Genomic DNA, 22,529 nt, shown 5'->3' on the forward strand with positions numbered 1-22,529 from the left:
CAACTGGCGACATGTTTGTAGCAGCACACACGATGCGGAAATAATGCCGAAAAGGTCGGGGTCGGGCTGTATTCACACGGCCGCGCAACAGTCACACGTGTGACATGTTTGTGTTGCCCGGTTATGGCGGTGATAGCACACCAGCCGTCGCAGCAACATGTCGCGCCCGATCAATTACATTCACACGGGGAGTGATCGATCACACGCGGCGCATTTCCGAGTAACTCGAAGCTATTAGCTCGCGACACAACAATGTCGCTCACACCGACTTACAGGAGCTACCAGACACGTATCACTTTACGTAACGACGGATCATTGTGTAATTGGCATTTGTTCAGCATTCACCTTGCAGTAGGGCTTCGCTGGCGGGCCGTGGTCAGTCGGAGCGCGGCCGCGGGCGCAGCACCATGCTGATACAGATCCTCGTGTTCATGTACATCGCCACCTGCGTGCTCTTCTACGTGGCGCACGTGATCGACTACTACTTCACCGTGCTGTGATGCTGCGCGCAGCGCTCCCGTGAGATGTCGCCACACGATCCGTAGACCATGTGGAGGACGGTGAGAGCGCTCCTCTCTTTCAAAAGGCTCGGTGAGTACAATACGCGGCGTATTCGGCGTCCCTCCGTCCTCTGCACCGCGAGTGCTCCACATGGAAACTTGGGACAATGTTCTTTGTGCAGTCAGCCGGTTGCTGCAGCTTCTCATAGCTTCAAACATTGTAAGCGTTAGCATTGAAATCTCTTGCATTGTGCTACTTTCCGCTCAGTGCAGCGAATATGTCGAACATTTGTTTCAAATCATAAAACCCAATGTTTTACTCTGTACTGTGAGAGTGTAAAATTGAATTCCATTGTATACCGTGTCGTGGTGTGAGGAATGAAATCATAATAATGTGTGTGGGTGTGGGTGCGACGGTGCGACGGGTGTGTTTGTCGTGTCCAGCTCTTGTAAGCTGACACGCAACCGTCTGGAAGTATTGTATTATCTTTAATCCGACGAGTATTTATCGAGCGCCGTATAATGTTATATTAAAGTCGGTAGGTAGCGTTTGATGTGTGTTATACCTACTTGTGTATCTTAACGAATCAATTTTCAAAATGCTGAAATAAATATATTACTTTGAGAAAAATGAATAAACTAGATAAACTAAAAGCGAGACAATATAATATTTGTAGAACTCTTGTATTATATTTATTTATTATTGAGCTTTAAGTACCTGCAACATCGAACATCCAGTCAACTGCAAAGATCAAACAAAGCCTCGCCTGCAGCGTGCGGAAGGAAATTGTTCCTAGAGACATTTTGTTATCATTTGCTCTAAGGCAGAAATAAACAATATTGAAAACTCGAACAGAAATATTCGTCACTGGATATTCCTAAACATTGATTGAATTTAATAAATATGCAACATATGCATTTTATAAAAATGATAACAATTCAGTTGTATTTATAATGTATAGCCTGTAAATCCCCAAAGGAACAGATCCAGTTGTGGATACTTTTTGTCCACCTTTAATCAAATTAACTACTTACTGCAATAGTACCGGAGTTCGGTTTCTTTTAATTTAAGTGACAAAAAAGAAATTCTTCCGTAAGTTCTAGATATAAGCTAGCCAACGTAGTGGAACAAATGAGCAGACAATTTTGTTCGCTGGAAAATTATCAAGTATCCGACCAGTATTCGACTAGTTTGTTACCGTAGCTGCCAACTGCACAATTGTTTGAAACTCACGACCAGATTCTAAATATCCTTGACCTAATCAAAGCATTAAAAGAATTCAGATATTATTTAAAAGTTAGAAAACAAAATAAAGATTAAAGATTTCAAAAATAAAACTAAAATTTTCGTTTTCTAATTATCTTTCATTCGAATTTCTGTGGATGGTGTGAAAGGTTAAAAATACCTAAAAGAAAATCAATTTTTCCAATCGATCTTACGCGTTATACAGCACTGAAAAATACTTAATGAGCAATTCTTAAATAAACTTGACAACCGTAGTCAGAAGCGTTTATTGGTTACTTAACAACAGTGCTTGGCATTTGATTTCGTAACAAAATCGTTTCTTAGGAATAATTAAAGTAAACATCAATCGTCAGTAATCATCATCAATCCCTATAAACGCCTGAAACTTGTACTATGTAAACAAGGAAACAGACCGACAAATCGTACAAAGGATACCTGCCATGCGTCTAACGGCAGGATATTGAACCAAATGTAAACAATGTTTAGATTACTATCAATACTGCGCTACACACGAAAAGTTATTCAAAGGTATAATATAAACCGAAGCATGAGTTACTTACTTCTATATTTGAGTGACATAATAAAGTATTATACAAATCAATTCATTACTTAAAGACACACGCGCTTTTCGGTCTACGACTGTGCTTTTTCCGATCACAAAGAGACACCGAAATGCCTTCATACTTGCTCACTTTATTATTCATTCCCATAAAAAAGGCTCCTTCCTGACACAAATTCCACCCGTAACAATATATGAACAGTAAGAAGTGGAAGTTATCAATAATTCCAGTTCCGGATACATGTGCCCTTTATTTGTGCGGCGTAACGACGATATTTTGTCAGCGCACTACAATATTCAGATAGACACCTATCCACCGCCATCGGCAGATGTCGCTCCAACCTATAAGAGTATTTTGGAGGAATCACAACCTATTTTTGACAATGAAATAAAGTACCTATACCTATAACATAGTAAGAATGTAGTAAGAAGTGATTTTATTAAAAAAAATGAATACAATAGTAAAAAAGGGTTCAAAATTTAGTAGGTACAGAGTGGCTATCCAGACATTTGTGAAACAGGTCCTAACTGACTCGCACTTAGAGACATTTAATGATCACTTAAACATTTCCTTAGTAAAGATTTTGTTCCGAAAACAATAAAATTGACTGGGTTAGCCCAATCCTTAATAATTTTATTGCTTTAATGGTTACCTAAGTAACCATTAAATGACTCTGAGTACGGCGGTAAGTATGATAACTTGAAAAACGCTGAAAGTTTTAATTTCAAAAATCAGTTGATACAAAAACTGCAAAATTAATAATAATGTATCTGTGTCCCTGCCTACGTTCAACTATTATTCATTGCAAATCCAATCACTAGGAGTCAGTTTCAGACGGTGTGGTTGGTGGCAGTTGACAGGGAAAGAGAAGGATAATAACATCTACTTAACTAGTACCTACTTGAATGGTTTGATACCGATTCTTTACTTATCGTTTAAATATTGAGGCTCTTTTCCATTACGAGCAGAATAAGTTAAATAAAACAAATGTACCTGCTAAGACTCGCGGTCTAATTAACGTTAAAGAAGTCAGCAACGCATTTATGGTCAGTTTCCTAGGCACGGCTTGCAATCAGATGATCCATCTGCTCTTTTGCTCCTTATTTTAAAAATACACTCTTGATTTCATTTTTTCTTCGTATCAGAATCAGAATTCGTGGAGGACAAGGGGGAAACCTTTGTTCAATAATGGACGTCTCTCGGCTGATGATAATGGTGATCAGAATCCCTAACGAACTCGCGGTGCCCCCTCTCAAGTTAAATAATCTATGTTCATAGAGATACATAGAGAGATATTTATCTCTAATTTATTTAATACCGGTTATAATAATCCATATATTAGTGTTGATTATAAGATAAAAGATAACTAATACTAATAACTAATCAGATAAAACCGGCTTCAAATATAAGTGATAGATACACTGATAGCAATCGATAGATTATAGAAACCAGATCGATATAGGCCGTAGATATTGATAACAGAATTGACATGGCTGATAACACAGTTCTCACGGGAATGGTCATCACAAAACTTGTTATTGGAGTAGATTAGGTTATATAGGAACTAATACGGAAGAATATATGTATACATTTACATAGCCGAATGTTAATCTAATATCTACCTATATTAAATTATACATCGTCATGCCTTTTATCCCGGAAGGGGTAGGCAGAGGTGCACATTATGGCACTGTACAATGTACACCCACTTTTCACAATTTAAGTAGCTGCTGTAAGTTTCAAGTAATAGAAGGTGAGCCTATTGCCATATACCAGGCAAATTTCTGGACTCCGTAATACTAGTGAGAACAATTTTCGAAATACCAAAATTGCCCAACTATACTTAGGCCGACCCAGGAATTGAACGAGATATCCCTTGTCCGGCAGTCTTAAATAAGAAGTAAGCAAAAGATAAGATTCAGATTTAAATTCGTTAATTAACAAGTAAAGAACCTAGAATTTCATATTTAGCCAGTGGAAACTAATGGAACACCTAAAGGACTAAATTTTAATAAACTTGAGAAGCAAACACAAACTGGTAATATTAATGAACCTGTTGCTCGCGTAGATTTCAATCAAGCAACCGTTTCCTCTAATTATCCGACTGAGACTCCCTCGATTTTCGGCTACAAGATACGTTTTCCGTCCTTCCTCGAGTTTCCTCGCGATCTGTCTTCTTGCTAGCTGTATCAAATTTAATTTCACATCGTAAAATAGCACCATTTTCACTTCATCTTCAGTCTTCAGTCACTTTCCAAGATATAAAGCTGTATATTTTAATAGTACACGAAGCTTGTCTTTCCTTATGGTTGTACATTTTCCTCCACATAATAAATTATTGCCTAGATTTATGATATCACTGGCTAATTCCATTACGATTAGTGGTCAATCGGTCTGACTGTCATTGGATCAATCGGCGATGCTACCTAATGAGATAATGATACCAGGCTTGCGTCTTAACCTTGCGAAGCCCCGCGATCGATCGCGCACTTGACTTCGCGACTCCACGGGCTATTTGCATGCACCGTTTCGGCAGATTAGCACCTTTTATATTTTAGGTAACTTTTTAAAAGAAACGAAATACTTTGAAAGACTTCTAAGTATGTAGAAATTTGTAAAGTCTGAGATATATTTTAATATAAGTTCATCCGTGATCATGGCGCTTCCAACAGTGATGAAATATTGAAAACTCATAGACATTAAATAAACATGGTAAATATCCCGTTTTAAGTTCTAATGTTAGTACCTGTATTTTAATACTATGTGCAGATTGTGCATTGCAGTTGTCATGAAATATATAGAGTCGCAGCTGTTGCGCACAATGCTTTCTTAACATCGTTTAGTTTTCATTAAAGTTACTCTTCCTCACTCTAAAAGTCCTCTTTATTTTACGTCTGTTCCCAACTCTACTGAAATTAAAGACTAATTTCTACAAGGTCACATGATTATACTTGTTTACAACATTAGCGACTGTCACAGTTATATCCTACCCTTTGGTAGCCGGGATCGATTTTGTGCGGAAACACAAACCACAAAACAAACAAGGTAGCGACATAATTGGTTTAATGAAAACCTGGCTCTGATATACATTGATAAGGTTGCTAGAACTGGAGTCATATTTGTTGTCTTCCACATGAACGAGTTACCAACCATTACTTACTATAATGTAGTAGTAAGTCAGTATTTATGTATGAAAGTTACTTATGTGCATATAATCCTATGTGTTCATTTAAATAATGTCTGTTCTTATGACTTGGGTTTTCTATGTACCTTCTTGTTTTCTTGACAATTTGTTGGAACTCAACAAGTGAATAAGCAACTGGTAGCGAGAAACTCGAAGCCACAATGGAAAGTTACGCGATAACGACGGAAAGGAATCCTGGCGTTATCTTTTGTGTGTCTACTTTATTCGAGTGGACACAAGTACGTTGCAGGAATGTAACCTCCTGAGTACTGAAGTTCTAAATTTAGGACAACCAAAAAAATAAAATATTTTACCGAAGTGCACCAGTTTAGCATCAAGTTTTTTTCGTGAAACGAAACGTTGTAATTTTTAGTTAATAATTATAATTTTAATTTTAATTTTAATTATAATTTTATTTTTTCTTGTGTCTATATAATGGTAAGATATCATGTAAAAATCAAATCAATAAACGAAAATATCATACCCTCGGACTCAGGAGGGTAATCACACCATTATAGCTGATTGTACCCTATTAAGGGAGTAGGTTAAAGGATAAGGAAATATATTTAAACTCTTCATACAATAATGGAGAAGTTGTTCAGTATAAAATTGACTGATATGTTTACTTTGTAAAGTTATTGCAAAAAAGGCTACTCGCTGAAATGTTATGAATTATTTAAATTATGGAGTGTAAAGGGTGTGAATGCTTTTGAGAGTAGTAAAGTTATGTACGCTTAGTAAGGTGTATATATAAAACAAATTATTTTAGTAATGCAGGCTATACCCCTTACGATTTAAGGTGTGTAGGCTATAATGAACTGTACAGTTAACTCGTAAGGTGTGTAGCCTGTATAAAACTGCTATTTTATGTTATTGATATTGACGTATTTTTGTACGCATGGCTTTAATTGGTAGATTCTTTTTTTATTTTACGTTCAAATGATTGCACCCTTTCAGTGCCCATAAATCATCGACACCACCAATTGTACAAGTATATCTCGCATGTCCTAGAAATGACAAATATGTCGCAGATACAATCTAGCCACCATTCATCACGGAGACATGTTTACGATTGAAAAGCTTTCAAATTATGATATTGAAGTCACTTCAATATGGACTCCTGCTGCGTTGTACATGTGGATCAATTTCTTACGGGAACTCTTTGAATACTGGAATGTTTACCATAACATAACATCACTGGAAGTTTATGAAGTGAATATAATAATATACAATTGCAATATTTGTGCAGTCTGCATTTTCCGCTAAATGATCAAAGTAAGCAGTTCTTTGTACCTATATGAGTAATACACATTTGTTTTAATTTAAAAAAATATTTATTAATAAAATTCTACCTATGAATATTTGACTGCACGGTTGGTGCGGTGGCTGGGCAACTGGCTGCCGCGCAACGGGTAGCGGGTTCGATTCCCGCACGGAGCAACTCTTTGTGTGATCCACAAATTGTTGTTTCGGGTCTGGGTGTCATGTGTATGTGAACTTGTATGTTTGTAAACGCACCCACGACACAGGAGAAAATCCTAGTGTGGGGCAACGTTTTTTTTTAAAAAGAAAAAAAAATCATTCATTCCAAAGTTTGTATGTTTGTCTTCACGTCAAAACGGCTGAAGGATCGAGATAAAGTTTGGAACAGGGTGTAAACATTATGTTCGCATTAAGTTCGCCTTATGTATAATGTATAATATTCAATAAAGAAATTAATAAATTATGGTCTGGAATAACACATAGGCCAGTTTTTATCCCACGAAAATGCAGGCAAAGCCGCTAGCAGAAGCGAAGCTAGTATGATAAATTTTTAGTTTTAAAACCTTTTTGTTCAGTCAGCTATTAGTTTATCACTAACGTGATCAGCGGAGCGACGACCCAATTTACGAACACAAAAAAAAAATATTTTTAGATTTTATTTTATGTGTCAAACTACAAACTACGTTTATTTTCATTTCATGTCGATTTCTAACTTTTTATTCATTCATATGTTGTTTTATAATTGCTAGCTTTATTGCTTTCTTTTACTCGTAAGTGAATACCTGTGTATGATGTTTAATATAGTATCGAGTAGCAAAAGCATTGGCTTTGTCCGCGTCCCCAGGGTATGTAAAGTAGTCAAATGGTAAAGATTAAAATGTGCCATGTATGCAATTTCATTCAGATAGTAGTGTACGTATATTAGTAGGTACGTATCGATTTTACACACAAAGTATACACCTAAGTTGTTTTATACTGCAATCTACTTCTACATAATCTAAGTAAGTACCGAAGTCAACTCCACAGAGAACTGTTAAAAAGTAAATAAATAAGACAATCCAAATTTATTTTAACGTTCGATACTGTAATTGGATCAGCAATTAGCTGGTAATAAATATTACTTACCTATTTGATAATTAACAAGTCGAGCCGTTCCTTCGTTTGGTTATAATTACGGTAATTATTTCATCAGGGAATCTTTTGGGAGTAATTTCCTTTCGTACCGCCTCTGCAATAATGTCTTACTTTACAATTTATTTAGATGTTTATTTTCAACAAAGTGTGGCCTAATTATCACATTGACATGTACACCTACACATTTCTTCTCTTTCTTTGTTTGTTTTTCTAATTACTGGATTAAAATATGACAGGAATTTGATCTTTTTATGAAGAGCTAACATCAATAGCTAACAGTCAAATGCATTAATTTCAATTGATCCTTAATTAAGCAATTTTGAAACGACAAATTGAATTGTCAGTCAGTCTATCTGCCAGTGAAGCTATGTGCTCGTTCCAAAGTGTAGCTTCGAATGGAGAAGAACGAGCAAGAAACTCATGCTAGAAACAGTATCCTTTGTAACACTAATTAGGTAAACGATTCATCATCAGATAAATGAAATGTTCTTCTGCCTAATTAAAGCCGCTGTAAAACAACACAATCCGAATCTTAATATTCTTCTATACTATTTAGCTTAAATTACCTTCTTTAAGCCACGTGAAGTAAGCAATCGATTCTCCTTAATCGAAAGTAAATCATGTCCAGTGGCACAGCACAAGAATTGGATACGGGTCGCTACCACAATACTACCTCAGCCGGAGGTAACCTGCGCCCGTAATTTCACTGTCCATTACACACCGACCGACTGCCGTAAATATTTTCTTTGTGTCTATATGTACATAGGTATAAATATCTATAGAAGAACTAGGTGTCTTTGATAAAGTCGGTATCGTTTACAGCTGTGTGTCTACCTGTGTAAGAAAGAAAGAAAGAAAAACTGTTGATTTGCACCGATTACAAAAATAATAAACATAAATAATTGATAAAATAAAAATAAAAGTAACTATACACGGCGCAAAAACGCCAGTACTTAGCTAAAAGTACTTACCTACCCAGGTTTTATTTGAGATTTAATGAAATCTGCGATGTTGGTAGCGTGGTAAAAAAACCGATATGATGCGATTGCTTTGCCAGAGGTACATTGTACCTATTGGTACGATTTCAAAGTTTTAAGTAAAAGTAATTTTAATTTGAACTAGCTTTTGCCCGCGACTTCGTTCGCGTGGAATAGTGACTTCCGGCAAATTTTTGGTTTTAACCACATAGTTCCCGATCTCGCGGGATCTCTTCAAAAATGAAATGTGGAAGATATTCCAGGGAACTCTTCAAAAATCAACATAATGAGCTCTGCGTTTGAATTTAATAGATGTATACTCACTTAGGGCATTGAAAAAATAGTTTAAAAACGGACTTAAACTAACTTAAAACTAAAGAAAGCTACGAATTACGAATTTATAACAATTAAAAAAGAAACTATATTACAACCTATCCTCTATGCTATAATAACCAAGCTTAAACTAAATAATTTAAAAGAAACGACTTAAATCTAATTTAATTAATTTATAAATTAGACTTACAAATTACAATTTTATTAAAAAAACTAACTACAGTAACTACTAATAATCGATATCAAACTAAACCTACGTTAAATAGTTTAACCAAAAAACCAGGAAAACCCAACAAATAAACTTATTAATTGACAAATACAACGAAACCAATTTAGAATATACGAAACAGCAGGACCACTACAGACAAATAATCATACGACTGATAATACACTTTTTCTACGATAGTACCGAAGCGCTCGGCCGATACCCAACCAAATGAATGTAACGAAACCATAGCGCGATCTATTTCGATCCCAACGCCATCTATCGAGGATAAAGACAACTTGGATTATTTATTTATACTCCGTTCGGGCATTTTCTTTGTACTAAAAGTTTAATTATATTGATATTATTTTTTTCATACCTTTTTACTATTTATTTACTTTTTTCGATGAATTAAAACAATAACATGAACCGAAGTCGTGTAACGATCGACATAGAATTATCTATACTCCGTTAGAGCATTGTCTTTGTACTAAATGTTTTATTATATTGATATTATTTTTTTCATACCTTTTTACTATTTATTTACTTTTTTTCGATGAATTCAAACAATAACATGAACCGAAGTCGTGTAACGATCGACATAGAATTATCTATACTCCGTTAGAGCATTTTCTTTGTACTAAATGTTTTATTATATTGATATTATTTTTTTCATACCTTTTTACTATTTATTTACTTTTTTTCGATGAATTAAAACAATAACATGAACCGAAGTCGTGTAACGATCGACATAGAATTATTTATAAATAATTTATTTCTTATTTTTATTTTTTTATTTTTGAAATAAAAATATATCTATGTCCTTTCTAAGGTTCTAAACTATATCTGTACCAAATTTCAACCAAATCCGTCAAATAGTTGCGGAGATTAATGGTATAAGCATAGAATGTTCGACGTGATTCTTTAATTTGACATAACTTTTTTATTTATGAACCGATTGACATGAAACAAACACTAAATGTAAATTTAAGCATCCCACAATATATTCGTGAAAACCGCATCCAACTCGGATCAGCCTTTTCTGAGATTAGCGCGCACAGACGAACAGACAAACAGACAAACAGACAAACAGACAAAAATAAAGATAATTACATTTTTGGGTTCGACATCGACATAACAATAACCCCTGCTATTTTGTTTAAACCGTTACCATATTGCACGTAATATTAATATATTTTCAGCAAAACAATTCAGCAGCAATGTTATGTTCTGCATTACCCGAATTGTTCCCCCTTGTTTTCCCTCCACGCTACGAATGCAGCGCGTTGTACAAAGCTCTGATATTTGTTTTCATTGCGTCCCGCAGTATTTTGATGAAATTCTACCACAAACAGTAAAACTGACGTAGCTTATGTACCTATAGTCATATAGTGGCTATACTTGTATCATATTATGGCGTCCAACCCTCGAAATATTTTCCCTATTTATTTTAAAGCTCAAACGTGTTGTACTGGAATGACCCGGGTCTTTTTGTTTATGCTGGACAGGGAAATATTTTTTAATTATTTTTTCTTACATTATATTGCCTACATGAGTAGAACGTACCTATAGTAGTACCTAATATTGAATAAACTAGCGTATCTACCCATACTTCACTACTTACCTTTTCGCTAGTACTCAATAAATTCTATGTAACTAATAGATGACAAACCTGTATAAATATACATAATAAAATACCAACAAAATAAAAGCTCAGCTACCCTCAAATAGTTAATACCTACCTACGTACAATACGCATAGTAATACATAGCAATTAAAAAAAATACTTCGTTAAATATTAATACCTACACGTAAACCTATCAACAAACACGTATCGAACCTGATACTCCTCGCATGAACCCGCATTAATAAATATACTTATTCTGATAAATGACAGACATCAAACGTAACGTTTACAAAACGTGGACACACGCAATGAATCACTAAATTATTAGCTAGGTATCGGCTCGCACGATAACGTATTCAAATTGATTTCAATATTCAGCTCCCACCGAGTACCTAGGTACTTTGGTAGGAATGAGTAAGGCCCTACCTGTTGCCTGCCCACCTCACAATATTACATGTTCTTGTCACAGTTATAACTTCGACAAAGGTTGTAAAATTATTATGACCTTGGTAGGTAGTAAACGCTTGTCACCTACATAAAAAGTGAAAAACAAAATGTAAGTGTCGACTTAGGAACTAAAAATAGACTTTAATTTCTAATAATTTGAACTTTATAACTAGGACATTAGGTTGTAGTGGTATTGATCATTTGGTATAAGATTAAAATAGATACTTAAAGACAAAGTTTTTATATCCTCGGCAAACTTTCACTATTACTTAACTACGGTAATTGTATTGTACTAACTGAACGTTTAAGATATGCCCTTTTGTTGAATGTAATGAAATATGTAAAGAAATTAAAAATAACGTTATTAGAACAGCTACAAAATTAAGTAACGTGTATAAGTACGTATCTACCAACTACCAACCACCCACTTCAACATTCCTCTCTCCTCCTCAGTCAAACACGAAACTGAAATGAATTTCAAGACGTTATTCAACGACGAATACATACAAACAAAAATGCTAATGTTATAAAATTAAATCTGATATTTTCAAGATTTATTATTTTACTAGCTGGTGCCCGCGAACTCCGTTTCGCCAAGAGATGTTAATGCGCCAACAGAAGATAAAAAACTATTATAATAGAGTATTATTATTTATTTATTTATTTTTCCATCCATTTCTTCTTTAAACAGGTAAATGTCACAAAACGAAGGGCAATTCACGTAAAAAGCGTTAATTTTCATCGATTTAGCTTCAAAATTAACGGAGTTTCATGGAAACTTACCCCCCTTTTTCAGCCCCTATTAGGCATATTTTCCAAAAATCCTCATTGCATCATTCTTAATTTGTAACCAAATAGCCGAATATTAATTTTAATCGAATTAGCTTCAAAACTGACGGAGTTTCATACAAACTTACTCCTCCCCTTTTTACCCCCTTAAAGGGCGAATTTCCAAAAAAAGGATAGCCTATATGTTAGCGAGGACTAATAGCTATATAACAAAAAAAGTTTCATCAAAATCCGTCCAGTAGTTTTTGCGTGAAAAGCGAACAACAAACAGACAGACAGACAGACAAAAATTTTTTAAATCATGTTTTTCGCTTCTATTGGTTGAATAAAGATCCCCCATCTTATTTTTTCTTAAATATCTGTAATGTACAGACATGGAGTTGTTATAATTTTATTATATGTATAGATTCTGTTTTAATCCTATGTAATATTATTTTATTCTGTTTTAATCATATGTAAAGTGGCAATACTTTGATAGTTTTTACCTATGGTAATAGGAAAATATGAATGTCATCTGTCATAGTCCTCTTTGTAGATGGCAGCACGATGTAGCTGTCATACTAATAGTGAGAAGACCGTAACGATAAATGTGTATATCGATTAAATATAATAATAATAGCCTGTAGAAATAGAATATTTTAACCATATTTATGGTCTTCTTAACTTACCTACTTATGAAAGATATATTATTATCAATAACATAATCTCAAGTTAAAATAAAAAAATATTACCTAACGAAATAGTATCCGATAAAAAAGGTATATATTTGAAGCCTTGATTATTTTCTTTTTAATGAAATTATAAATTCATCTTACTAGGAATAGAATGTATAAGGAAGTAAAACTATCCGATGTGCATCTCAGTATCCAGTATCGATATTGCATGTTGTTCAAAGTAGTTACGCACATCACTACTCGTGGGCGGTGAACATGGACAGATCGATCGCAAGAAACGACTCACGTAGCGGCTGTTTATGATGTCAACATGTATTTCAAACACTTTTAATATTTTAAAAGAACTCGTGAATGAAGTAATGTTTCTATTTACACTGAAAGTTTACTCAATAAATTACGCTTAAAACTTGTGCTTCAATGAAAATGTCGATAAATTAAACGTCGTTGGAAGAAATTGTTCTAACCAGTTCTAAGTTTTTTATTTTCTTCGCGATACTACGCGGTGATAATGAGTGTCAAATTTAGTATTTTATTAGTGTTTAAATAGTGTTGATCAGGCGTTTTACACAACAAGTTGTTTGGAGATTCTCTGAGATGGATATCAGAGACCGAATCGCGAGATTTTTCCACGAGAGGAACGTGATGGCGCCCTTCTCCAGGTTTTATCGAGCCATGGTGCTTAAGATGAACCAACGTAAGTCCTGTAGAATGTGTATACCATGCTTCTAGTTAAGTAAATATTTATCTCAGATCTCTTCAAGTTTTCTATGTTAGAATCTAAGTTATTCAACCCACTCGGCTTCCTATCAAGTTCACTGATGTGTAGATCAGTTCTCTATATATGTAAGGTCAGTTTGCCGGCCGTAGGGCCTTACAGGTTCTATATTTAGCAGGTGACATAAAAACATTGATTTTCTGTAATGATATTAGTGTGTCAAGGAGTGATGTCATCCTTGCCCAGTGTAGCAGCATAGTACCAATGTTGTTTGCTCACTCTTTATGGTGTGCTGCCAAATTTTATGGTTTGTGTAAACAAACAGACTTGTTTATCTTGGAACAAACATAATTATTCTTGTCTTTAGTACATCCCACTACTAAGTAATACATATTTCTTTTACATTTAAATAGTAGATGCATTAAAATGTGGAGCATGTGTAAGGCATCTTTGTCTGTTTTGTGGTTTTCATTGGAATTTGGAATTTATCCTGTTACATATGAATTCTAGAGTAGGTATCCTAAAATGTTATAATAATAATGCAGCCCATGTATGGCAGTAAGTTTGCCTCATTACATGGGAACTTCTAATTACGGGAAGAGACTTTGCTAGAATGTGAGTGAACCTTTTTCTCATAATCCACACATTAAAAAGCATACTATTGTATAAGTTAAAGTAGTAAATTTAGGTTTATTAAATGAGTATACTAAAAGGATGTAGTTCTAATATCACCTTATATACATTGTTACTATTGTATCTACTCCATTGCTGGGAAAAACTGTCCCATACATAAAGAATATCATTGACCATCACACATGAGGTATATTGACGAAATAAACTTTAAGTTTTCATTAACAAAATTATTTAAAACAATTTATTTACCTTTTTTCCCTTGATGTTCAAAATGTGTTTGAACATAATAAATAAGGGTTCCATTTTTTGCAAATTGGCTAAGGAACCCTAATGATGAATAGGTACCTAGATATATGTAGCATATAGTTAAGAATTTTCAACTAGGTAGATATTATTACAAAACTTATTACTCATACAAATGTAATAACAACTATAAATATTTTGATTAAGTTTGTTATGTTATGATTGAACAATTTATCTGTGCATAATAATTATTGATTGGATTACGAGTCTTATCGCGCTATATCACTCGCTTCTCCATAAATATTCTTATCGGCAATCTGTTAAAGGCCTACTGTAAGACACCAGATTACTTTGTACTATCAGTGACTATCTATAAGTATGTATTAGAAGATAGTTAGTATTGTTTATGATTAGATATTGATTAGACATTGTCTTTTTTACTTTCATGATAAGTAGTTATGAAGTAACAAGGATTGCGGACTAACTACTTGATATACACAACTAACTATTATAGATAAGACAATTGTAGTACCAGATTTATCATGTCCTATAAAAGAATGAAACCATGTTTCTAGCATTATCTCTAAGCCAACATCCAAGGTAATTAAAAATATGGCCAGCCTTGGTTAGACTGCAGTGCATCGCCTGCAGTGATGGTGGTATGATTCGACGGTACTAAACCACTGGTTTAATAATGGGTATGTGGCCATAATGTCCTTGAGACAGGCTGTCTTTCATAGCGTCGTATCCTTGACCTTCCCACTAAGTGCTTCAGTGCTTGCGTATTTCCATTGTCCAAGACGACACGGCATAAATACCAGCGTAGCTTTACGGAGCAAATAGTGGATGTGCCGTCAAGTATAACCGAATTTTATCGTTATTGTGTAGCGGCAGTGGAAAAACACGCAGTTGAGGTGTGATAACAATCGCCTCATGAATACATATTGCTAGGTACCAATTAGTGAGCCAAACAATAACAAACAATTAGACGCCGCTTATATTTATAGCCACAATAATGTTGTTAGCGCCCAGTGTTTTATGTAGGTAAACCTGTATTCGATTTTTATTTGCTAAAAATCAAACCTGATTACTATAACGGTCGTCAATACCTACTTTAATATTACTACGAATAAAAAAGTCTCATAACTAAATACCTAACTATATAGGTACGTAAAACATACGTAAGCTACACTGATTCAGATTAGTTAGTTAGTTCTGATTTATTATCGGTTGGTTATTAAACTAACCGATAAACTGAGCATTTTGTAGGTAACTACTTAGGTATCTACGTGTTTAATACTAGGCAGGCTTTAAACACTACAACACTAGTCCAGTTCAGCTCTGAACTAGTCACGACTGTGCCCATCCAGTAATGTTTGAGCCATAACACGTACCTATTAAATTTAATAAGCTGCGCAAGCGGATCCACGTCATTAGGAATGGGGAACTACCTCGTACAGTCAGTAAACATTTACTTGCCCAAATCATCAGATTTGCGAATTCATTACAAAAGAAAATTTTGAAAGATCACCTGGACTAAAAGTGCATAACTGGGTACATATAGTTACTTAGTTTATTTACGCCCTTAAGTTACTGACTAAAAAGTTAAGTAACTAGTTAGTTATTGGAATATGCATAGCGTCTATGTATCGTCATCCGTCATTTTTAGTCTCTCGTCAGCTCGTCACGCATATTGCAAGCAGTAGTTACGTACTTTTAAATAGTATTTCAAGGACTAGGCATATGCACTAAGTGGGTTCGATAATTGATCTACTCTGCCTCTTGAACGTCTAACAATATCGATGATATTGTAAAGATAGTTATAACAAGTAAGAAAGGTACTAATATTAACCAAATCTTGAATCTATACTAACTAAATAATCTGTTCAAAGTTCGATCAATTTAGAAATAATTAACGAAGACAGCAGTTTTATTCGACAATAATATGATATGGGCATTAGTTAGCAGTGACGGTAGTATTCTGTGGCAACGGTCTTCTGATAACAACTTGTCCTATCAGTGTGTGCGGTCAGGTTTATCTTAATTGTTGGTTAAAACAAACAATGTTAATTAAATATCTTCATTTTAATTCCGTGTTGTAACAACAACGCACATTACACAGGTACAGGTACCCACGGCACGAGCCGATGAACATGAAACCGAGACAATTGCTCATTATTCACTGTAACAATTAATTCATTTCGCTGTAACGTTGGCTTTGTGAAATTCATAATGAACTAAACCTAAACTCATCAAAATGGTTACCATGCTCATTGTAGACGACTCTCTGCTCATTTTGATAGCGTTTATTTTGTTTTAACTCAGCATTATAGTTACAAGCTAGAATATCCTAAGATCATAAGGTCAAATTAGTTAATGTAGTAACTAGGTACAATTATCATTCTACCGTGCAAACGTTGCAAAAATGTGTGTTCCTTACCATTCCGCGTAGGAACGCGATGCGACGCACAGATACTTTATAAATTCACCTTGACATGTCTGATATTTTTGCATCGCAATATTCTTTCATACAGTTTTTCATTAGAAAGTTTTCAACGCGCAAAAAACTAAACGCTTCGTGTTTTCTCTTTTTGCACTGACCTGATTGCAGAGGAAGGCAATGACCTGTGATTTCAGCTGTTCGTGAGTAATGATAGCAGCATTACCAGCAGCCGACATGTTGACATGACAATTTAGTGACAATAGCGCGAGACGGACATCAACTTGAATCTCAACAATCCGCTTCGATTTAGCCGCGACTAATTGTGCACAATGACATCACAAAACATATTTTAAATCGGTGACCTTTACCTCGTTGCGCGCCTCTACACACAGCCATGTCCTGAGATATTTTCAGACGATTACTTATTGCTTATTCAATGACGTCGTTCGTGATATTTTCTGAAGCTCTTTAAAATTATGGGACTCAATAAGTGGAGTCCCGTCCGAGCTATGAATACTAATGAACTGTTGTCATACATTTTCATTTTATTACTTTCTGTATAACAAGATGCATTTTCGCCAACTGCAATCTGAATCGTCTGCATCTAAAAATGTAGAACTGAATACCTAGTTTATAAAACGTTGTCAAATAAGCTGAGTAGTTAGAATTCGTATTCTCCATAACTGAGTTATACCAGTTTGCCAAGATTCTGCGACGACTGGAGTATTAAAATTTTCTTTCTTGTTTCTAGATGAAGACGAGGCGACGACGTCGGGCCTGACAGATGGACCGCCGCTCGAACAAAACAGAATTATCTTCGTGAACAGACCGCAGCCTATAAAATTCGTTAACAATCGAATAACTACGGCTAAATACAGGTACTTATTCTATTTGTATTCATCATCATGATCAGCTCCTTTCAGTGTATCGCTAGACGGTACGTCGATAGATCTTCTTCATATCCAACCTCTGCCATTTAACTAAGTTGAACCTATAATAGTTAGTTTGAACATAGATTATAAGCTTCTAAACTTAGTTCGGGAATATACAGGAAACGAGTCCGCCCTGTAGTCAGATGTTACATAAAGTCCCGTCACAAATCCGGTAGCTCAAGAGACAGACGGATATCCGATAGTGACATGCAGTTCAACGTTCTGTGTGACTGCTTTCCTTCTTATTACTGTACCCGTGACTACCAGTTTACCGCTCTATGCAATTATGCCCCTATAATTTCTTGTCGTAAATGACATATTAAGACGACTCAACTACTGAAAAACTTTGGGTCTCTGTGTATCATACGGCTAAAAATCACAGAACAGCCAAGAACAAAGTCACTACATTGTGATATTGCATTTTATTTAATGTTTATGGGTCTCTGTGAATAGAAAATAATTGAGACTTGTTAACGAACAATGGGACTATCACAGACAGCACGCGAGGCGCCAGCTATCTACAACAATCTGCATGGACAAGCGTACACCGTCTGTGTACAAATCGAAACTACTATATTTTATACATACATTTTCTAATATAATCAAGTAATATGATCCGTGGAAAGTTTAGCCTCAGTGGTTGGAAGAGAAAATACATTTTCCAACGTTGATATCGGAGCCTGATTTAGTTTAAACAAGATCTTAGAAAGAGATCGTATTCATATCTAGTTTATAATAAACTGCAGCTCGACTGTATCGATTACGTTATTTTCATACAAATATTTATTTATTCAAGAACTAAAATGCAAATAACGTTTACTGTTTACTTTATATCGTACATTTCCTGTACGATACGGTTTTACCGCCAGTCAATCGATCCACGCGCTAGAAAAGTTATCAAACTGAGACGTAATGTTCATGAAATGTGATGGAAACGCTGGGGCCACTTTTATATTCCGAGAACATAATTTGGGGCGCTTCATGTGAAGTATATTGGTCCTCTTTCGACATTAGCAGAGCATTTCGGCCGGATCGTAAAGTTTGCGAGGCGACAATACCCGTGCCTAAACACCGGCGCGGCGTTGTATACACGGCGCATTGTTTACGCGCGCCGCGACGCTTGGCCGCGTGCCCGTACTCCGTATACCGATGTCATATACTCTAATATATCGTCACTATCTCCACGGAAACTACTTACTATTTTGGAAATTTGTTTATACACACGTAGTTTAATGACCATTGTTCCAAGAGAGGCTTCATTACAAACGCGATATTTTTCTAAACCTGCCATGATGCCATGATTTTGTCTACGGACTGTGCGCATTGGGTCGGAATTTTCACTTGTTCAACTTTTCGAATCATTGTCCCTGTAGTGACATTGAGACTCCGGGAAGTGAGTCAGTATGGCTCCAGTGCGTGGCAATGACTGCATGGCTGCTAATTATAATGCTCCCTTATTAGGCCTACACGGCTACACCTGCGATCTCGCGTGTTTTTATTGTTAGTTTGTTAGTTAGTTAGCAGTAGATTTCGCTGTGGAAAGTTGAGCTAGATTTTAATTGATAAATAATAATGACGTTAGGCAGGAAAAATAGGTATATTAAAAATAACAAAATATTTCAGTATTATGAGCGGAAAGGATCGTAGCAGTTGTACCATAGTATTTGTATTGAGGAAAATACTCCACATCCAATTCGTAGTAGGATACTTATAAACCCAGCGGTAGCATTAATCGTCTGTAATTGCAAAAGAGTGGGAATACCATTCCCCTCTACTCTATGCGCTCTACTCCTCGCGCCCATCCCATGTAGGTACTGCTCTGATAGGCCCGCAAACCCATTTTACCTTCAGCGATATTGCCGGCTACACTAAAGTTAGCTTCCTTATGACTCAATGTCTTATCTCCGGACTTCCCAAGTCATAAAGTGTGCACATTAGACACGTTGTAGTGATAAGCCCCGATGCGTGTCGGTATGTCAATCCGTCAGTCCGTCACTCTTAACTCGCGTTGTAACAAAGTTCAGCACCTGTCGACCATCGCGTGCCGATTAATGCGAGCGCGTCCGAGTGCATTATTCAATTAATTTACTGCACTCCGCTTGTATGTACGGATGTAACACATTACTTTACTATTATACGTGTTTACTGTTGCTTCTGCTGTCAGGGTGAAGGTTTGTGAACTGTCAGTAGTTGCTTCATTCATTGTACTGTTTTACCAACCAAGCAGTTTAGGTATCTGATGAGCTAGTTTGTCCATCTAAAGCAAATTATCTACATATTTATGAGCTCTCCATACAAGCACCGTACCGCACGTACCCAGTTTGTCCAGATTGTAAACCTACGTATGTAACTACCTAGCTGCCTAGCAGGGAATCTTAAATTAAACTAATGAATGCATACAATATGTAGGTAGTATGGCTAATATAATTGTATGAATAACTGCACATATCTATACATATAATAAAATCGTAGAAAAGTGCTGTCTGTACATTGAAAATAAAAATAAAAAAAATAGCAGGGGTTATTGTTATGTCGATGTCAAACCCAAAAATGTAATTAACTTTTTTTTTGTCTGTTTGTCTGTTTGTCTGTTTGTCTGTTTGTCTGTTTGTCTGTTCGTCTGTGCGCGCTAATCTCAGAATCGGCTGATCCGAGTTGGATGCGGTTTTCACGAATATATTGTGGGATGCTTAAATTTACATTTAGTGTTTGTTTCATGTCAATCGGTTCATAAATAAAAAAGTTATGTCAAATTAAAGAATCACGTCAAACATTCTATGCTTATACCATTAATCTCCGCAACTATTTGACGGATTTGGTTGAAATTTGGTACAGATATAGTTTAGAACCTTAGAAAGGACATAGATATATTTTTATTTCAAAAATCAAAAAATAAAAATAAGAAATAAATTATTTATAAATAATTCTATGTCGATCGTTACACGACTTCGGTTCATGTTATTGTTTTAATTTATCGAAAAAAAGTAAATAAATAGTAAAAAGGTATGAAAAAAATAATATCAATATAATAAAACATTTAGTACAAAGAAAATGCTCTAACGGAGTATAGATAATTCTATGTCAATCGTTACACGACTTCGGTTCATGTTATTGTTTTAATTCATCGAAAAAAAGTAAATAAATAGTAAAAAGGTATGAAAAAAATAATATCAATATAATTAAACTTTTAGTACAAAGAAAATGCCCGAACGGAGTATAAATAAATAATCCAAGTTGTCTTTATCCTCGATAGATGGCGTTGGGATCGAAATAGATCGCGCTATGGTTTCGTTACATTCATTTGGTTGGGTATCGGCCGAGCGCTTCGGTACTATCGTAGAAAAAGTGTATTATCAGTCGTATGATTATTTGTCTGTAGTGGTCCTGCTGTTTCGTATATTCTAAATTGGTTTCGTTGTATTTGTCAATTAATAAGTTTATTTGTTGGGTTTTCCTGGTTTTTTGGTTAAACTATTTAACGTAGGTTTAGTTTGATATCGATTATTAGTAGTTACTGTAGTTAGTTTTTTTAATAAAATTGTAAGTCTAATTTTTTTTTTAATTAGATTAGATTTAAGTCGTTTCTTTTAAATTATTTAGTTTAAGCTTGGTTATTATAGCATAGAGGATAGGTTGTAATATAGTTTCTTTTTTAATTGTTATAAATTCGTAATTCGTAGCTTTCTTTAGTTTTAAGTTAGTTTAAGTCCGTTTTTAAACTATTTTTTCAATGCCCTAAGTGAGTATACATCTATTAAATTCAAACGCAGAGCTCATTATGTTGATTTTTGAAGAGTTCCCTGGAATATCCTCCACATCTCATTTTTGAAGAGATCCCGCGAAATCGGGAACTATGTGGTTAAAACCAAAAATTTGCCGGAAGTCACTATTCCACGCGAACGAAGTCGCGGGCAAAAGCTAGTTTATAATAATGTGTCTAACACGATCGAGAAGGCGGAAAATTATATGATATCATGTATGCAGTATGAGTTTCTAGAACTTTGTAGTAAATATTTTATGTATATTATAAGGAATAACAATAAGAAACTTGACCTTTCAAGCTAGCCTAGCTTCTTAAGTGACTTTTGGGCGTTATAGTGGCTCAGGTCTGGTGTTAACGAGCTGTAGTTTGAAAATGGACAGAAGTAGAGGGATGGGGAAAACTAGAGGTACAATAGTATACTAACACTATTATAGGTATAGTTTAAAATAAATGAATTGAATTGAAATAGATACGATCGATGCATGATGCATTGCAATAACAGCTTGAGTCATCTGTGATGATAATATTTCTACAAAACCCAAATGATATATAATCAAAACACAGGCACTGACTGGTAAATATAAACCTACGTAATTTTCAAATAATTAGATACCTACATAAACAGCCGTTTGTGGAAAAACAAACATCATTTCATGGCGGTTGATAAATTAAACAGCTTCTATTCAATGCTTCGGCTGGGTCCTACACTCGTACCTATAATTTATCGATGTTTTCACTACAATTTACTTTCGATACGATCAAAGCAGCTAACCTATCATTAATGGCTCATGATTGTCAACTTGAATACAACCATGTTAAGTGGCTAAGTATGTAGCTACTCGTACAGACCATTCATTATTT

At 35.1% G+C, this 22,529-nt stretch overlaps 1 protein-coding gene and 1 long non-coding RNA gene across 14 annotated transcripts in view; one reads left to right on the plus strand and one right to left on the minus strand.

The window, feature by feature from the left end:
- LOC126912598 (uncharacterized) overlaps positions 1–10,558 on the minus strand; it is a 59,534-nt gene extending 48,976 nt beyond the window's left edge. The window contains exons 1-2 of the long non-coding RNA XR_007707294.1: positions 9,931–10,558; positions 9,512–9,781 (exon numbers count right to left, since the gene is read on the minus strand). This is a non-coding gene — a long non-coding RNA (uncharacterized LOC126912598). The remainder of the gene's footprint in view (positions 1–9,511; positions 9,782–9,930) is intronic.
- LOC118263386 (probable phospholipid-transporting ATPase IA) overlaps positions 1–22,529 on the plus strand; it is an 81,763-nt gene that overhangs the window by 36,215 nt on the left and 23,019 nt on the right. For 11 of the 13 annotated variants that reach the window (XR_007707293.1, XM_050705424.1, XM_050705416.1 and 8 more), the window contains exon 3: positions 17,725–17,851. Coding sequence is in view for 12 of the 13 variants with exons in the window: in XM_050705424.1 (XP_050561381.1) it covers positions 17,725–17,851 (127 nt within the window). In the remaining variant the exon portion in view is untranslated. Of the gene's footprint in view, positions 1–372; positions 592–13,185; positions 13,634–17,724; positions 17,852–22,529 lie in introns of those variants that run through there. The other 2 variants (XM_050705421.1, XM_050705419.1) reach the window with 2 other exon arrangements.

The sequence above is a fragment of the Spodoptera frugiperda genome, chromosome 27, assembly GCF_023101765.2.
Source record: "Spodoptera frugiperda isolate SF20-4 chromosome 27, AGI-APGP_CSIRO_Sfru_2.0, whole genome shotgun sequence".
NCBI classification, from domain to species: domain Eukaryota; kingdom Metazoa; phylum Arthropoda; class Insecta; order Lepidoptera; family Noctuidae; genus Spodoptera; species Spodoptera frugiperda.